General features: G+C 46.0%; 1 protein-coding gene across 1 annotated transcript in view; it reads right to left on the reverse strand.

Moving 5' to 3' along the window:
• Positions 1 to 252: 252 nt before the first annotated feature.
• The window catches only part of LOC142219248 (glutathione S-transferase P 1-like), a 41,155-nt gene continuing 23,173 nt past the window's right edge, over positions 253 to 18,234 (reverse strand). The window contains exons 5-8 of the mRNA XM_075288193.1: positions 5,243 to 5,330; positions 4,376 to 4,479; positions 840 to 947; positions 253 to 499 (exon numbers count right to left, since the gene is read on the reverse strand). Coding sequence (XP_075144294.1) covers positions 317 to 499; positions 840 to 947; positions 4,376 to 4,479; positions 5,243 to 5,330 — 483 coding nt within the window. The 3' untranslated portion in view covers positions 253 to 316. The remainder of the gene's footprint in view (positions 500 to 839; positions 948 to 4,375; positions 4,480 to 5,242; positions 5,331 to 18,234) is intronic.

Below are 18,234 nucleotides of genomic sequence, written 5' to 3' on the forward strand. Positions count from 1 at the left end.
AGATGGGGGCGCTGTTACTGAGGATAGATGGGGGCGCTGTTACTGAGGATACATAGGGGGCGCTGTTACTGAGAATTGATGGGGGCGCTGTTACTGTGGATAGATGGGGGCGCTGTTACTGTGGATAGATGGGGGCGCTGTTACTGAGGATAGATGGGGGCGCTGTTACTGAGGATACATAGGGGGCGCTGTTACTGAGGATAGATGGGGGCGCTGTTACTGAGGATAGAAGGGGGCGCTGTTTCAGTGGATACATAGGGGGCGCTGTTACTGAGACACTATTGGTTGGTCACATTGACTAGTCTCTTCTACTTGGTTATTTCTTAGGGACGATTGGACGATTTTTTCGAGCCTCAGATTTCAAGTATTCCATAAGTTTAGGACGAGAAGAAATGCGATCGCTGAATGCAGTAAGGAGAGGAAAGGAAGCAAGGCATGCTGGGAATAAGGCGAGGTGAACGTGCAGGATGTCCAGGAGGTTGTAATCTGCATAAGAGATCTGTGGGGGCAAGAAGTGACAGTAAGAAGCTGTTATAGGTCCGACACAATCCTTAGAACCCCCCACATGAACATCAGGGAACGTCTTAAGGAAGCCTCAGGGTCTGTGATGTCATCCAGGAGGACAGAAGATGAGCACAATGGAGGACCAGGAGAGGTGAGTATTAGGGTTCTTATATCTCTGCACCTCCCCCAGGCCTGAGGAGACCCCGCACTATAATGACCGCTCTTCTGGTGGAGGAAACTCTGGAATATTTGTGAAAAGAATCTCGAGACGTCTCCGCATCTCTGGAGGACAAACCCAGACCCGATGTCCAGTCATAAATCATCCCACACATTACCTGATCTCCAACCACAAATCGGGTTCCATTAGAATTCTGGGAAAGGATTCGCTCAAATGCTGAAAACTGATCGGGGAGATCGGCCTCGTACTTCTCTGTACCCTTCTCCTGTACCGGAATACAAAGAAGTCTATCAACCTCCCCTATATCTCTGCAGGCACTGGAAGCAAATACATCAGTGCACCAGGCGATAGATAGTATAAGGCATCACCAGAACCAGTATATCACCCCAGCCCTGCAGATAGATAGGTTACTGTCACCAGAACCAGCATATCACCCCAGCCCTGCAGATAGATAGGTTACTGTCACCAGACCCAGCATATCACCCCAGCCCTGCAGATAGATAGGTTACTGTCACCAGAACCAGCATATCACCCCAGCCCTGCAGATAGATAGGTTACTGTCACCAGACCCAGCATATCACCCCAGCCCTGCAGATAGATAGGTTACTGTCACCAGAACCAGCATATCACCCCAGCCCTGCAGATAGATAGGTTACTGTCACCAGACCCAGCATATCACCCCAGCCCTGCAGATAGATAGGTTACTGTCACCAGTGCCAGCATATCACCCCAGCCCTGCAGATAGATAGGTTACTGTCACCAGAACCAGCATATCACCCCAGTCCTGCAGATAGATAGGTTACTGTCACCAGACCCAGCATATCACCCCAGCCCTGCAGATAGATAGGTTACTGTCACCAGACCCAGCATATCACCCCAGCCCTGCAGATAGATAGGTTACTGTCACCAGAACCAGCATATCACCCCAGCCCTGCAGATAGATAGGTTACTGTCACCAGAACCAGCATATCACCCCAGCCCTGCAGATAGATAGGTTACTGTCACCAGAACCAGCATATCACCCCAGCCCTGCAGATAGATAGGTTACTGTCACCAGACCCAGCATATCACCCCAGCCCTGCAGATAGATAGGTTACTGTCACCAGAACCAGTATATCACCCCAGCCCTGCAGATAGATACGTTACTGTCACCAGAACCAGCATATCACCCCAGCCCTGCAGATAGATAGGTTACTGTCACCAGAACCAGCATATCACCCCAGCCCTGCAGATAGATAGGTTACTGTCACCAGAACCAGCATATCACCCCAGCCCTGCAGATAGATAGGTTACTGTCACCAGACCCAGCATATCACCCCAGCCCTGCAGATAGATAGGTTACTGTCACCAGAACCAGCATATCACCCCAGCCCTGCAGATAGATAGGTTACTGTCACCAGACCCAGCATATCACCCCAGCCCTGCAGATAGATAGGTTACTGTCACCAGTACCAGCATATCACCCCAGCCCTGCAGATAGATAGGTTACTGTCACCAGTACCAGCATATCACCCCAGCCCTGCAGATAGATAGGTTACTGTCACCAGACCCAGCATATCACCCCAGCCCTGCAGATAGATAGGTTACTGTCACCAGACCCAGCATATCACCCCAGCCCTGCAGATAGATAGGTTACTGTCACCAGACCCAGCATATCACCCCAGCCCTGCAGATAGATAGGTTACTGTCACCAGAATCAGCATATCACCCCAGCCCTGCAGATAGATAGGTTACTGTCACCAGAACCAGCATATCACCCCAGCCCTGCAGATAGATAGGTTACTGTCACCAGACCCAGCATATCACCCCAGCCCTGCAGATAGATAGGTTACTGTCACCAGAATCAGCATATCACCCCAGCCCTGCAGATAGATAGGTTACTGTCACCAGTACCAGCATATCACCCCAGCCCTGCAGATAGATAGGTTACTGTCACCAGAACCAGCATATCACCCCAGCCCTGCAGATAGATAGGTTACTGTCACCAGACCCAGCATATCACCCCAGCCCTGCAGATAGATAGGTTACTGTCACCAGAATCAGCATATCACCCCAGCCCTGCAGATAGATAGGTTACTGTCACCAGAATCAGCATATCACCCCAGCCCTGCAGATAGATAGGTTACTGTCACCAGACCCAGCATATCACCCCAGCCCTGCAGATAGATAGGTTACTGTCACCAGAATCAGCATATCACCCCAGCCCTGCAGATAGATAGGTTACTGTCACCAGAATCAGCATATCACCCCAGCCCTGCAGATAGATAGGTTACTGTCACCAGACCCAGCATATCACCCCAGCCCTGCAGATAGATAGGGTACTGTCACCAGAACCAGCATATCACCCCAGCCTGCAGATAGATAGGTTACTGTCACCAGAACCAGCATATCACCCCAGCCCTGCAGATAGATAGGTTACTGTCACCAGAACCAGCATATCACCCCAGCCTGCAGATAGATAGGTTACTGTCACCAGAACCAGCATATCACCCCAGCCCTGCAGATAGATAGGTTACTGTCACCAGACCCAGCATATCACTCCAGCCCTGCAGATAGATAGGTTACTGTCACCAGAACCAGCATATCACCCCAGCCTGCAGATAGATAGGTTACTGTCACCAGACCCAGCATATCACCCTAGCCCTGCAGATAGATAGGTTACTGTCACCAGACCCAGCATATCACCCCAGCCCTGCAGATAGATAGGTTACTGTCACCAGACCCAGCATATCACCCCAGCCCTGCAGATAGATAGGTTACTGTCACCAGAACCAGCATATCACCCCAATCCTGCAGATAGATAGGTTACTGTCACCAGACCCAGCATATCACCCCAGCCCTGCAGATAGATAGGTTACTGTCACCAGACCCAGCATATCACCCCAGCCCTGCAGATAGATAGGTTAGTGTCACCAGACCCAGCATATCACCCCAGCCCTGCAGATAGATAGGTTACTGTCACCAGAACCAGCATATCACCCCAGCCCTGCAGATAGATAGGTTACTGTCACCAGACCCAGCATATCACCCCAGTCCTGCAGATAGATAGGTTACTGTCACCAGACCCAGTATATCACCCCAGCCCTGCAGATAGATAGGTTACTGTCACCAGAACCAGCATATCACCCCAGTCCTGCAGATAGATAGGTTACTGTCACCAGAACCAGCATATCACCCCAGCCCTGCAGATAGATAGGTTACTGTCACCAGACCCAGCATATCACCCCAGCCCTGCAGATAGATAGGTTACTGTCACCAGAACCAGCATATCACCCCAGCCCTGCAGATAGATAGGTTACTGTCACCAGAACCAGCATATCACCCCAGCCCTGCAGATAGATAGGTTACTGTCACCAGAACCAGCATATCACCCCAGCCCTGCAGATAGATAGGTTACTGTCACCAGACCCAGCATATCACCCCAGCCCTGCAGATAGATAGGTTACTGTCACCAGAACCAGCGTATCACCCCAGCCCTGCAGATAGATAGGTTACTGTCACCAGACCCAGCATATCACCCCAGCCCTGCAGATAGATAGGTTATTGTCACCAGAACTGATGTCATATCTGCAGAGCTGGGGTGATATGCTGATATCGGTGACACAGTCCTAGGGTATACCTAATAAAGGGTTTATTCCGTCCCTATCTATTTAACAGTATTATAGTTTTTTCTCCTTCTTTGTCTATACTTACAGGCTCATAGAATAGCACTCGCACGAGTTTCATCCTCAGGTCCTCCACACCATCGTTCACCATGTCAATAAGCGCGCTCTCCTGGTTACTGCCCCCGGCAATACCTGACAGGATAACATACATAGGAGGTCAATGTCAGGGGAATCGAGGTAATGCAAGATTTCCCTGTCGTCATACAGCAGCACCAGTGGGGTATTCTGGCGCAGGAGATAGTTCTCAGGACGGCCTCTGACAGCCCGCTAGGACTTAATAGGGACTGGGCAACCTTCAGGCTGTCAGGTGGAATCTGATCAGATCCTGGCATCTCTGACCTCCTTCAGTGACCATGTCTGGGAGAGGAGGAAGAAAGGGAGATGACAGACTGCCCAGAGCAATAGACATTTAGTGCTTTAGTTTCTGCACTAAACACAGAGAAAAACTGAACGCTGCCCACAATGTCCATCGCTGCAACTGCAGCCCAGGTAAGTGTGCAAAGGCGCTGACAAAAACAACATAACAGGAGTTAACAGAACAACCCCAGTAATAGATATTAGTGCAAGCTGCACTGAAACAAAAGGAAAAGCTGAAAGGGGATTGAGCTTACCTTACTGCTGGCAATGAACCAAACTGCAGCACTGAGAATATGACTGCAATATAATCCTCAATCTATCTCCGAAAGAAAGAAAAAGAAGAAGAAGAAGGTTTGCAAACACTTTCCTCCAAACCATACAGGAGACCACACAGGCCTCCTCCACCTGTCCCACCATCACAGGACAGAATAAGACTGAATATAGAGACCAGACACAGGGGGCGCCGTCTGCATCAGTCACTATATACTGGTAATGTGAACCTGCCCTAATACTTTATCAGACATGTGCAGACACTCACCATATTTACGGCCAAGGTAGCGCAGAATGCTGTTACTCTGGTACAGAACAAAGTCTCCATCTTTAAACTTTGGCAGCTGACCAAAAACCTGCAAGACACCCCAAAGACTGAGCCAAAGGATAAAAGAGCTCCCCCTAGTGGTGACTGTATAATCTGTATGTAGTGAGCTCCTCCTAGTGGTGACTGTATAATCTGTATGTAGTGAGCTCCTCCTAGTGGTGACTGTATAATCTGTATGTAGTGAGCTCCCCCTAGTGGTGACTGTATAATCTGTATGTAGTGAGCTCCCTCTAGTGGTGACTGTATAATCTGTATGTAGTGAGCTCCTCCTAGTGGTGACTGTATAATCTGTATGTAGTGAGCTCCCCCTAGTGGTGACTGTATAATCTGTATGTAGTGAGCTCCCCCTAGTGGTGACTGTATAATCTGTATGTAGTGAGCACCCTCTAGTGGTGACTGTATAATCTGTATGTAGTGAGCTCCTCCTAGTGGTGACTGTATAATCTGTATGTAGTGAGCTCCCCCTAGTGGTGACTGTATAATCTGTATGTAGTGAGCTCCCCCTAGTGGTGACTGTATAATCTGTATGTAGTGAGCTCCTCCTAGTGGTGACTGTATAATCTGTATGTAGTGAGCTCCCCCTAGTGGTGACTGTATAATCTGTATGTAGTGAGCTCCTCCTAGTGGTGACTGTATAATCTGTATGTAGTGAGCTCCTCCTAGTGGTGACTGTATAATCTGTATGTAGTGAGCTCCCCCTAGTGGTGATTGTATAATCTGTATGTAGTGAGCTCCCCCTAGTAGTGACTGTATAATCTGTATGTAGTGAGCTCCCTCTAGTGGTGACTGTATAATCTGTATGTAGTGAGCTCCTCCTAGTGGTGACTGTATAATCTGTATGTAGTGAGCTCCTCCTAGTGGTGACTGTATAATCTGTATGTAGTGAGCTCCCCCTAGTGGTGACTGTATAATCTGTATGTAGTGAGCTCCCCCTAGTGGTGACTGTATAATCTGTATGTAGTGAGCTCCCCCTAGTGGTGACTGTATAATCTGTATGTAGTGAGCTCCTCCTAGTGGTGACTGTATAATCTGTATGTAGTGAGCTCCTCCTAGTGGTGACTGTATAATCTGTATGTAGTGAGCACCCTCTAGTGGTGACTGTATAATCTGTATGTAGTGAGCTCCTCCTAGTGGTGACTGTATAATCTGTATGTAGTGAGCTCCCCCTAGTGGTGACTGTATAATCTGTATGTAGTGAGCTCCCCCTAGTGCTGACTGTATAATCTGTATGTAGTGAGCTCCTCCTAGTGGTGACTGTATAATCTGTATGTAGTGAGCTCCCCCTAGTGGTGACTGTATAATCTGTATGTAGTGAGCTCCTCCTAGTGGTGACTGTATAATCTGTATGTAGTGAGCTCCTCCTAGTGGTGACTGTATAATCTGTATGTAGTGAGCTCCCCCTAGTGGTGATTGTATAATCTGTATGTAGTGAGCTCCCCCTAGTAGTGACTGTATAATCTGTATGTAGTGAGCTCCCTCTAGTGGTGACTGTATAATCTGTATGTAGTGAGCTCCTCCTAGTGGTGACTGTATAATCTGTATGTAGTGAGCTCCTCCTAGTGGTGACTGTATAATCTGTATGTAGTGAGCTCCCCCTAGTGGTGACTGTATAATCTGTATGTAGTGAGCTCCCCCTAGTGGTGACTGTATAATCTGTATGTAGTGAGCTCCCCCTAGTGGTGACTGTATAATCTGTATGTAGTGAGCTCCTCCTAGTGGTGACTGTATAATCTGTATGTAGTGAGCTCCTCCTAGTGGTGACTGTATAATCTGTATGTAGTGAGCTCCCCCTAGTGGTGATTGTATAATCTGTATGTAGTGAGCTCCCCCTAGTGGTGACTGTATAATCTGTATGTAGTGAGCTTCCCCTAGTGGTGACTATATATACTGTATGTAGTGAGCTCCTCCTAGTGGTGACTGTATAATCTGTATGTAGTGAGCTCCCCCTAGTGGTGACTGTATAATCTGTATGTAGTGAGCTCCCCCTAGCGGTGGCTGTATAATCTGTATGTAGTGAGCTCCCCCTAGTGGTGGCTGTATAATCTGTATGTAGTGAGCTCCCCCTAGTGGTGGCTGTATAATCTGTATGTAGTGAGCTCCTCCTAGTGGTGACTGTATAATCTGTATGTAGTGAGCTCCCCCTAGTGGTGACTGTATAATCTGTATGTAGTGAGCTCCCTCTAGTGGTGACTGTATAATCTGTATGTAGTGAGCTCCCCCTAGTGGTGACTGTATAATCTGTATGTAGTGAGCTCCCCCTAGTGGTGACTGTATAATCTGTATGTAGTGAGCTCCTCCTAGTGGTGACTGTATAATCTGTATGTAGTGAGCTCTCTCTAGTGGTGACTGTATAATCTGTATGTAGTGAGCTCCCCCTAGTGGTGACTGTATAATCTGTATGTAGTGAGCTCCTCCTAGTGGTGACTGTATAATCTGTATGTAGTGAGCTCCTCCTAGTGGTGACTGTATAATCTGTATGTAGTGAGCTCCCCCTAGTGGTGACTGTATAATCTGTATGTAGTGAGCTCCCCCTAGTGGTGACTGTATGATCTGTATGTAGTGAGCTCCCCCTAGTGGTGACTGTATAATCTGTATGTAGTGAGCTCCCTCTAGTGGTGACTGTATAATCTGTATGTAGTGAGCTCCCCCTAGTGGTGACTGTATAATCTGTATGTAGTGAGCTCCTCCTAGTGGTGACTGTATAATCTGTATGTAGTGAGCTCCCCCTAGTAGTGACTGTATAATCTGTATGTAGTGAGCTCCCTCTAGTGGTGACTGTATAATCTGTATGTAGTGAGCTCCTCCTAGTGGTGACTGTCTAATCTGTATGTGGTGAGCTCCTCCTAGTGGTGACTGTATAATCTGTATGTAGTGAGCTCCCCCTAGTGGTGACTGTATAATCTGTATGTAGTGAGCTCCCTCTAGTGGTGACTGTATAATCTGTATGTAGTGAGCTCCTCCTAGTGGTGACTGTATAATCTGTATGTAGTGAGCTCCCCCTAGTGGTGACTGTATGATCTGTATGTAGTGAGCTCCCCATAGTGGTAACTGTATAATCTGTATGTAGTGAGCTCCCTCTAGTGGTGACTGTATAATCTGTATATAGTGAGCTCCCCCTAGTGGTGACTGTATAATCTGTATGTAGTGAGCTCCCCCTAGTGGTGACTGTATAATCTGTATGTAGTGAGCTCCTCCTAGTGGTGACTGTATAATCTGTATGTAGTGAGCTCCCCCTAGTGGTGACTGTATAATCTGTATGTAGTGAGCGCCCCCTAGTGGTGACTGTATAATCTGTATGTAGTGAACTCCTCCTAGTGGTGACTGTATAATCTGTATGTAGTGAGCTCCCCCTAGTGGTGACTGTATAATCTGTATGTAGTGAGCTCCCTCTAGTGGTGACTGTATAATCTGTATGTAGTGAGCTCCCTCTAGTGGTGACTGTATAATCTGTATGTAGTGAGCTCCTCCTAGTGGTGACTGTATAATCTGTATGTAGTGAGCTCCCCCTAGTGGTGACTGTATAATCTGTATGTAGTGAGCTCCTCCTAGTGGTAACTGTATAATCTGTATGTAGTGAGCGCCCCCTAGTGGTGACTGTATAATCTGTATGTAGTGAGCTCCTCCTAGTGGTGACTGTATAATCTGTATGTAGTGAGCTCCTCCTAGTGGTGACTGTATAATCTGTATGTAGTGAGCTCCCCCTAGTGGTGACTGTATAATCTGTATGTAGTGAGCTCCTCCTAGTGGTGACTGTATAATCTGTATGTAGTGAGCTCCCCCTAGTGGTAACTGTATAATCTGTATGTAGTGAGCGCCCCCTAGTGGTGACTGTATAATCTGTATGTAGTGAGCTCCTCCTAGTGGTGACTGTATAATCTGTATGTAGTGAGCTCCTCCTAGTGGTGACTGTATAATCTGTATGTAGTGAGCTCCCCCTAGTGGTGACTGTATAATCTGTATGTAGTGAGCTCCTCCTAGTGGTGACTGTATAATCTGTATGTAGTGAGCTCCCTCTAGTGGTGACTGTATAATCTGTATGTAGTGAGCTCCTCCTAGTGGTGGCTGTATAATCTGTATGTAGTGAGCTCCTCCTAGTGGTGACTGTATAATCTGTATGTAGTGAGCTCCCCCTAGTGGTGACTGTATGATCTGTATGTAGTGAGCTCCCCCTAGTGGTGACTGTACGATCTGTATGTAGTGAGCTTCCCATAGTGGTAACTGTATAATCTGTATGTAGTGAGCTCCCCCTAGTGGTGACTGTATAATCTGTATGTAGTGAGCTCCTCCTAGTGGTGACTGTATAATCTGTATGTAGTGAGCTCCCCCTAGTGGTGACTGTATAATCTGTATGTAGTGAGCTCCCCCTAGTGGTGACTGTATAATCTGTATGTAGTGAGCTCCTCCTAGTGGTGACTGTATAATCTGTATGTAGTGAGCTCCCCCTAGTGGTGACTGTATAATCTGTATGTAGTGAGCTCCCCCTAGTGGTGACTGTATAATCTGTATGTAGTGAGCTCCCCCTAGTGGTGACTGTATAATCTGTATGTAGTGAGCTCCTCCTAGTGGTGACTGTATAATCTGTATGTAGTGAGCTCCCCCTAATGGTGACTGTATATTCTGTATGTAGTGAGCTCCTCCTAGTGGTGACTGTATAATCTGTGTGTAGTGAGCTCCTCCTAGTGGTGACTGTATAATCTGTAAGTAGTGAGCTCCTCCTAGTGGTGACTGTATAATCTGTATGTAGTGAGCTCCTCCTAGTGGTGACTGTATAATCTGTATGTAATGTGATCCTCCTAGTGGTGACTGTATAATCTGTGTGTAGTGAGCTCCCTCTAGTGGTGACTATATAATCTGTATGTAGTGAGTTCCCCCTAGTGGTGACTGTATAATCTGTGTGTAGTGAACTCCCTCTAGTGGTGACTGTATAATCTGTATGTAGTGAGCTCCCTCTGGTGGTGACTGTATAATCTGTATGTAGTGAGCTCCCTCTAGTGGTGACTGTATAATCTGTATGTAGTGAGCTCCCCCTAGTGGTGACTGTAAGATCTGTATGTAGTGAGCTCCCTCTAGTGGAGACTGTATAATCTGTATGTAGTGAGCTCCTCCTAGTGGTGACTGTATAATCTGTATGTAGTGAGCTTCCCCTAGTGGTGACTGTATAATCTGTATGTAGTGAGCTCCTCCTAGTGGTGACTGTATAATCTGTATGTAGTGAGCTTCCCCTAGTGGTGACTGTATAATCTGTATGTAGTGAGCTCCTCCTAGTGGTGACTGTATAATCTGTATGTAGTGAGCTCCCTCTAGTGGTGACTGTATAATCTGTATGTAGTGAGCTCCTCCTAGTGGTGACTGTATAATCTGTATGTAGTGTGCTCCCCTAGTGGTGACTGTATAATCTGTATGTAGTGAGCTCCTCCTAGTGGTGACTGTATAATCTGTATGTAGTGAGCTCCTCCTAGTGGTGACTGTATAATCTGTATGTAGTGAGCTCCTCCTAGTGGTGACTGTATAATCTGTGTGTAGTGAGCTCCCTCTAGTGGTGACTATATAATCTGTATGTAGTGAGCTCCCTCTAGTGGTGACTGTATAATCTGTGTGTAGTGAACTCCCTCTAGTGGTGACTGTATAATCTGTATGTAGTGAGCTTCCTCTGGTGGTGACTGTATAATCTGTATATAGTGAGCTCCCCCTAGTAGTGACTGTATAATCTGTATGTAGTGAGCTCCCCCTAGTGGTGACTGTATAATCTGTATGTAGTGAGCTCCTCCTAGTGGTGACTGTATAATCTGTATGTAGTGAGCTCCCCCTAGTGGTGACTGTATAATCTGTATGTAGTGAGCTCCCCCTAGTGGTGACTGTATAATCTGTATGTAGTGAGTTCCCCCTAGTGGTGACTGTATAATCTGTATGTAGTGAGCTCCCCCTAGTGGTGACTGTATAATCTGTGTGTAGTGAACTCCCTCTAGTGGTGACTGTATAATCTGTATGTAGTGAGCTCCCTCTGGTGGTGACTGTATAATCTGTATATAGTGAGCTGCCCATAGTGGTGACTGTGTAATCTGTAAGCAGTAAACTCCCCCTAGTGGTGACTTTATAATCTGTATATAGTGAGCTCCTCCTAGTGGTGACTGTATAATCTGTATGTAGTGAGCTCCTCCTAGTGGTGACTGTATAATCTGTATATAGTGAGCTCCTCCTAGTGGTGACTGTATAATCTGTATGTAGTGAGCTCCTCCTAGTGGTTACTGTATAATCTGTATGTAGTGAGCTCCTCCTAGTGGTGACTGTATAATCTGTATGTAGTGAGCTCCCTCTGGTGGTGACTGTATAATCTGTATGTAGTGAGCTCCCTCTAGTGGTGACTGTATAATCTGTATGTAGTGAGCGCCCTCTGGTGGTGACTGTATAATCTGTATGTAGTGAGCTGCCCATAGTGGTGACTGTGTAATCTGTAAGCAGTAAACTCCCCCTAGTGGTGACCTTATAATCTGTATGTATTGAGCTCCTCTTAGTGGTGACTGTATAATCTGTATGTAATGAGCTCCTCCTAGTGGTGACTGTATAATCTGTATGTAGTGAGCTCCTCCTAGTGGTGACTGTATAATCTGTATGTAGTGAGCTCCCTCTAGTGGTGACTGTATAATCTGTATGTAGTGAGCTCCCCCTAGTGGCGACTGTAAGATTTGTATGTAGTGAGCTCCCTCTAGTGGTGACTGTATAATCTGTATGTAGTGAGCTCCTCCTAGTGGTGACTGTATAATCTGTATGTAGTGAGCTCCTCCTAGTGGTGACTGTATAATCTGTATGTAGTGAGCTCCCCCTAGTGGTGACTGTATAATCTGTATGTAGTGAGCTCCTCCTAGTGGTGACTGTATAATCTGTATGTAGTGAGCTCCCTCTAGTGGTGACTGTATAATCTGTATGTAGTGAGCTCCTCCTAGTGGTGGCTGTATAATCTGTATGTAGTGAGCTCCTCCTAGTGGTGACTGTATAATCTGTATGTAGTGAGCTCCCCCTAGTGGTGACTGTATGATCTGTATGTAGTGAGCTCCCCCTAGTGGTGACTGTACGATCTGTATGTAGTGAGCTTCCCATAGTGGTAACTGTATAATCTGTATGTAGTGAGCTCCCCCTAGTGGTGACTGTATAATCTGTATGTAGTGAGCTCCTCCTAGTGGTGACTGTATAATCTGTATGTAGTGAGCTCCCCCTAGTGGTGACTGTATAATCTGTATGTAGTGAGCTCCCCCTAGTGGTGACTGTATAATCTGTATGTAGTGAGCTCCTCCTAGTGGTGACTGTATAATCTGTATGTAGTGAGCTCCCCCTAGTGGTGACTGTATAATCTGTATGTAGTGAGCTCCCCCTAGTGGTGACTGTATGATCTGTATGTAGTGAGCTCCCTCTAGTGGTGACTGTATAATCTGTATGTACTGAGCTCCTCCTAGTGGTGACTGTATATACTGTATGTAGTGAGCTCCTCCTAGTGGTGACTGTATAATCTGTATGTAGTGAGCTCCCCCTAATGGTGACTGTATATTCTGTATGTAGTGAGCTCCTCCTAGTGGTGACTGTATAATCTGTAAGTAGTGAGCTCCTCCTAGTGGTGACTGTATAATCTGTATGTAGTGAGCTCCTCCTAGTGGTGACTGTATAATCTGTATGTAATGTGATCCTCCTAGTGGTGACTGTATAATCTGTGTGTAGTGAGCTCCCTCTAGTGGTGACTATATAATCTGTATGTAGTGAGTTCCCCCTAGTGGTGACTGTATAATCTGTGTGTAGTGAGCTCCTCCTAGTGGTGACTGTATAATCTGTATGTAGTGAGCTCCCCCTAGTGGTGACTATATAATCTGTATGTAGTGAGTTCCCCCTAGTGGTGACTGTATAATCTGTGTGTAGTGAACTCCCTCTAGTGGTGACTGTGTAATCTGTAAGCAGTAAACTCCCCCTAGTGGTGACCTTATAATCTGTATGTATTGAGCTCCTCCTAGTGGTGACTGTATAATCTGTATGTAGTGAGCTCCCTCTAGTGGTGACTGTATAATCTGTATGTAGTGAGCTCCCCCTAGTGGTGACTGTAAGATCTGTATGTAGTGAGCTCCCTCTAGTGGAGACTGTATAATCTGTATGTAGTGAGCTCCTCCTAGTGGTGACTGTATAATCTGTATGTAGTGAGCTTCCCCTAGTGGTGACTGTATAATCTGTATGTAGTGAGCTCCTACTAGTGGTGACTGTATAATCTGTATGTAGTGAGCTTCCCCTAGTGGTGACTGTATAATCTGTATGTAGTGAGCTCCTCCTAGTGGTGACTGTATAATCTGTATGTAGTGAGCTCCCTCTAGTGGTGACTGTATAATCTGTATGTAGTGAGCTCCTCCTAGTGGTGACTGTATAATCTGTATGTAGTGAGCTCCCCCTAGTGGTGACTGTATAATCTGTATGTAGTGAGCTCCTCCTAGTGGTGACTGTATAATCTGTATGTAGTGAGCTCCTCCTAGTGGTGACTGTATAATCTGTATGTAGTGAGCTCCTCCTAGTGGTGACTGTATAATCTGTGTGTAGTGAGCTCCCTCTAGTGGTGACTATATAATCTGTATGTAGTGAGTTCCCCCTAGTGGTGACTGTATAATCTGTGTGTAGTGAACTCCCTCTAGTGGTGACTGTATAATCTGTATGTAGTGAGCTTCCTCTGGTGGTGACTGTATAATCTGTATATAGTGAGCTCCCCCTAGTAGTGACTGTATAATCTGTATGTAGTGAGCTCCCCCTAGTGGTGACTGTATAATCTGTATGTAGTGAGCTCCTCCTAGTGGTGACTGTATAATCTGTATGTAGTGAGCTCCCCCTAGTGGTGACTGTATAATCTGTATGTAGTGAGCTCCCCCTAGTGGTGACTGTATAATCTGAATGTAGTGAGCTCCTCCTAGTGGTGACTGTATAATCTGTGTGTAGTGAACTCCCTCTAGTGGTGACTGTATAATCTGTATGTAGTGAGCTCCCCCTAGTGGTGACTGTATAATCTGTATGTAGTGAGCTCCTCCTAGTGGTGACTGTATAATCTGTATGTAGTGAGCTCCCCTAATGGTGACTGTGTAATCTGTATGTAGTGAGTTCCCCCTAGTGGTGACTGTATAATCTGTATGTAGTGAGCTCCTCCTAGTGGTGTCTGTATAATCTGTATGTAGTGAGCTCCTCCTAGTGGTGACTGTATAATCTGTATGTAGTGAGCTCCCCCTAGTGGTGACTGTATAATCTGTATGTAGTGAGCTCCTCCTAGTGGTGACTGTATAATCTGTATGTAGTGAGCTCCTCCTAGTGGTGACTGTATAATCTGTATGTAGTGAGCTCCTCCTAGTGGTGACTGTATAATCTGTATGTAGTGAGCTCCTTCTAGTGGTGACTGTATAATCTGTGTGTAGTGAGCTCCCTCTAGTGGTGACTATATAATCTGTATGTAGTGAGTTCCCCCTAGTGGTGACTGTATAATCTGTATGTAGTGAGCTCCCCCTAGTGGTGACTGTATAATCTGTGTGTAGTGAACTCCCTCTAGTGGTGACTGTATAATCTGTATGTAGTGAGCTCCCTCTGGTGGTGACTGTATAATCTGTATATAGTGAGCTGCCCATAGTGGTGACTGTGTAATCTGTAAGCAGTAAACTCCCCCTAGTGGTGACTTTATAATCTGTATATAGTGAGCTCCTCCTAGTGGTGACTGTATAATCTGTATGTAGTGAGCTCCTCCTAGTGGTGACTGTATAATCTGTATATAGTGAGCTCCTCCTAGTGGTGACTGTATAATCTGTATGTAGTGAGCTCCTCCTAGTGGTTACTGTATAATCTGTATGTAGTGAGCTCCTCCTAGTGGTGACTGTATAATCTGTATGTAGTGAGCTCCCTCTGGTGGTGACTGTATAATCTGTATGTAGTGAGCTCCCTCTAGTGGTGACTGTATAATCTGTATGTAGTGAGCGCCCTCTGGTGGTGACTGTATAATCTGTATGTAGTGAGCTGCCCATAGTGGTGACTGTGTAATCTGTAAGCAGTAAACTCCCCCTAGTGGTGACCTTATAATCTGTATGTATTGAGCTCCTCTTAGTGGTGACTGTATAATCTGTATGTAATGAGCTCCTCCTAGTGGTGACTGTATAATCTGTATGTAGTGAGCTCCTCCTAGTGGTGACTGTATAATCTGTATGTAGTGAGCTCCCTCTAGTGGTGACTGTATAATCTGTATGTAGTGAGCTCCCCCTAGTGGTGACTGTAAGATCTGTATGTAGTGAGCTCCCTCTAGTGGTGACTGTATAATCTGTATGTAGTGAGCTCCTCCTAGTGGTGACTGTATAATCTGTATGTAGTGAGCTTCCCCTAGTTGTTACCGTATAATCTGTATGTAGTGAGCTCCTCCTAGTGGTGACTGTATAATCTGTATGTAGTGAGCTCCTCCTAGTGGTGACTGTATAATCTGTATGTAGTGAGCTCCCCCTAGTGGTGACTGTATAATCTGTATGTAGTGAGCTCCTCCTAGTGGTGACTGTATAATCTGTATGTAGTGAGCTCCTCCTAGTGGAGACTGTATAATCTGTATGTAGTGAGCTCCTCCTAGTGGTGACTGTATAATCTGTATGTAGTGAGCTCCTCCTAGTGGTGACTGTATAATCTGTGTGTAGTGAGCTCCCTCTAGTGGTGACTATATAATCTGTATGTAGTGAGTTCCCCCTAGTGGTGACTGTATAATCTGTGTGTAGTGAACTCCCTCTAGTGGTGACTGTATAATCTGTATGTAGTGAGCTCCCTCTGGTGGTGACTGTATAATCTGTATGTAGTGAGCTGCCCATAGTGGTGACTGTGTAATCTGTAAGCAGTAAACTCCCCCTAGTGGTGACCTTATAATCTGTATGTATTGAGCTCCTCCTAGTGGTGACTGTATAATCTGTATATAGTGAGCTCCTCCTAGTGGTGACTGTATAATCTGTATATAGTGAGCTCCACCTAGTGGTGACTGTATAATCTGTATGTAGTGAGCTCCTCCTAGTGGTGACTGTATAATCTGTATGTAGTGAGCTCCCCCTAGTGGTGACTGTATAATCTGTATGTAGTGAGCTCCCCCTAGTGGTGACTGTATAATCTGTATGTAGTGAGCTCCTCCTAGTGGTGACTGTATAATCTGTATGTAGTGAGCTCCTCCTAGTGGTGACTGTATAATCTGTATGTAGTGAGCTCCTCCTAGTGGTGACTGTATAATCTGTATGTAGTGAGCTCCCCCTAGTGGTGACTGTATTATCTGTGTGTAGTGAGCTCCCTCTAGTGGTGACTATATAATCTGTATGTTGTGAGTTCCCCCTAGTGGTGACTGTATAATCTGTGTGTAGTGAACTCCCTCTAGTGGTGACTGTATAATCTGTATGTAGTGAGCGCCCTCTGGTGGTGACTGTATAATCTGTATGTAGTGAGCTCCTCCTAGTGGTGACTGTATAATCTGTATGTAGTGAGCTCCCTCTAGTGGTGACTGTATAATCTGTAAGTAGTGAGCTCCCCTAGTGGTGACTGTATAATCTGTATGTAGTGAGCTCCTCCTAGTGGTGACTGTATAATCTGTATGTAGTGAGCTCCTCCTAGTGGTGACTGTATAATCTGTATGTAGTGAGCTCCTCCTAGTGGTGACTGTATAATCTGTATGTAGTGAGCTCCCCCTAGTGGTGACTGTATTATCTGTGTGTAGTGAGCTCCCTCTAGTGGTGACTATATAATCTGTATGTTGTGAGTTCCCCCTAGTGGTGACTGTATAATCTGTGTGTAGTGAACTCCCTCTAGTGGTGACTGTATAATCTGTATGTAGTGAGCGCCCTCTGGTGGTGACTGTATAATCTGTATGTAGTGAGCTCCTCCTAGTGGTGACTGTATAATCTGTATGTAGTGAGCTCCCTCTAGTGGTGACTGTATAATCTGTAAGTATTGAGCTCCCCTAGTGGTGACTGTATAATCTGTATGCAGTGTGCTCCTCCTAGTGGTGACTGTATAATCTGTATGTAGTGAGCTCCTCCTAGTGGTGACTGTATAATCTGTATGTAGTGAGCTCCCTCTAGTGGTGACTGTATAATCTGTAAGTAGTGAGCTCCCCTAGTGGTGACTGTATAATCTGTATGTAGTGAGCTCCCCCTAGTGGTGACTGTATAATCTGTATGTAGTGAGCTCCTCCTAATGGTGACTGTATATTCTGTATGTAGTGAGCTCCTCCTAGTGGTGACTGTATAATCTGTATGTAGTGAGCTCCTCCTAGTGGTGACTGTATAATCTGTATGTAGTTAGCTCCCCCTAGTGGTGACTGTATAATCTGTATGTAGTGAGCTCCTCCTAGTGGTGACTGTATAATCTGTATGTAGTGAGCTCCCTCTAGTGGTGACTGTATAATCTGTATGTAGTGAGCTCCTCCTAGTGGTGGCTGTATAATCTGTATGTAGTGAGCTCCTCCTAGTGGTGACTGTATAATCTGTATGTAGTGAGCTCCCCCTAGTGGTGACTGTATGATCTGTATGTAGTGAGCTCCCCCTAGTGGTGACTGTACGATCTGTATGTAGTGAGCTCCCCATAGTGGTAACTGTATAATCTGTATGTAGTGAGCTCCCCCTAGTGGTGACTGTATAATCTGTATGTAGTGAGCTCCTCCTAGTGGTGACTGTATAATCTGTATGTAGTGAGCTCCCCCTAGTGGTGACTGTATAATCTGTATGTAGTGAGCTCCCCCTAGTGGTGACTGTATAATCTGTATGTAGTGAGCTCCTCCTAGTGGTGACTGTATAATCTGTATGTAGTGAGCTCCCCCTAGTGGTGACTGTATAATCTGTATGTAGTGAGCTCCCCCTAGTGGTGACTGTATGATCTGTATGTAGTGAGCTCCCTCTAGTGGTGACTGTATAATCTGTATGTACTGA

This window comes from Leptodactylus fuscus, chromosome 10 (genome assembly GCF_031893055.1).
Source record: "Leptodactylus fuscus isolate aLepFus1 chromosome 10, aLepFus1.hap2, whole genome shotgun sequence".
Lineage (NCBI taxonomy): Eukaryota > Metazoa > Chordata > Amphibia > Anura > Leptodactylidae > Leptodactylus > Leptodactylus fuscus.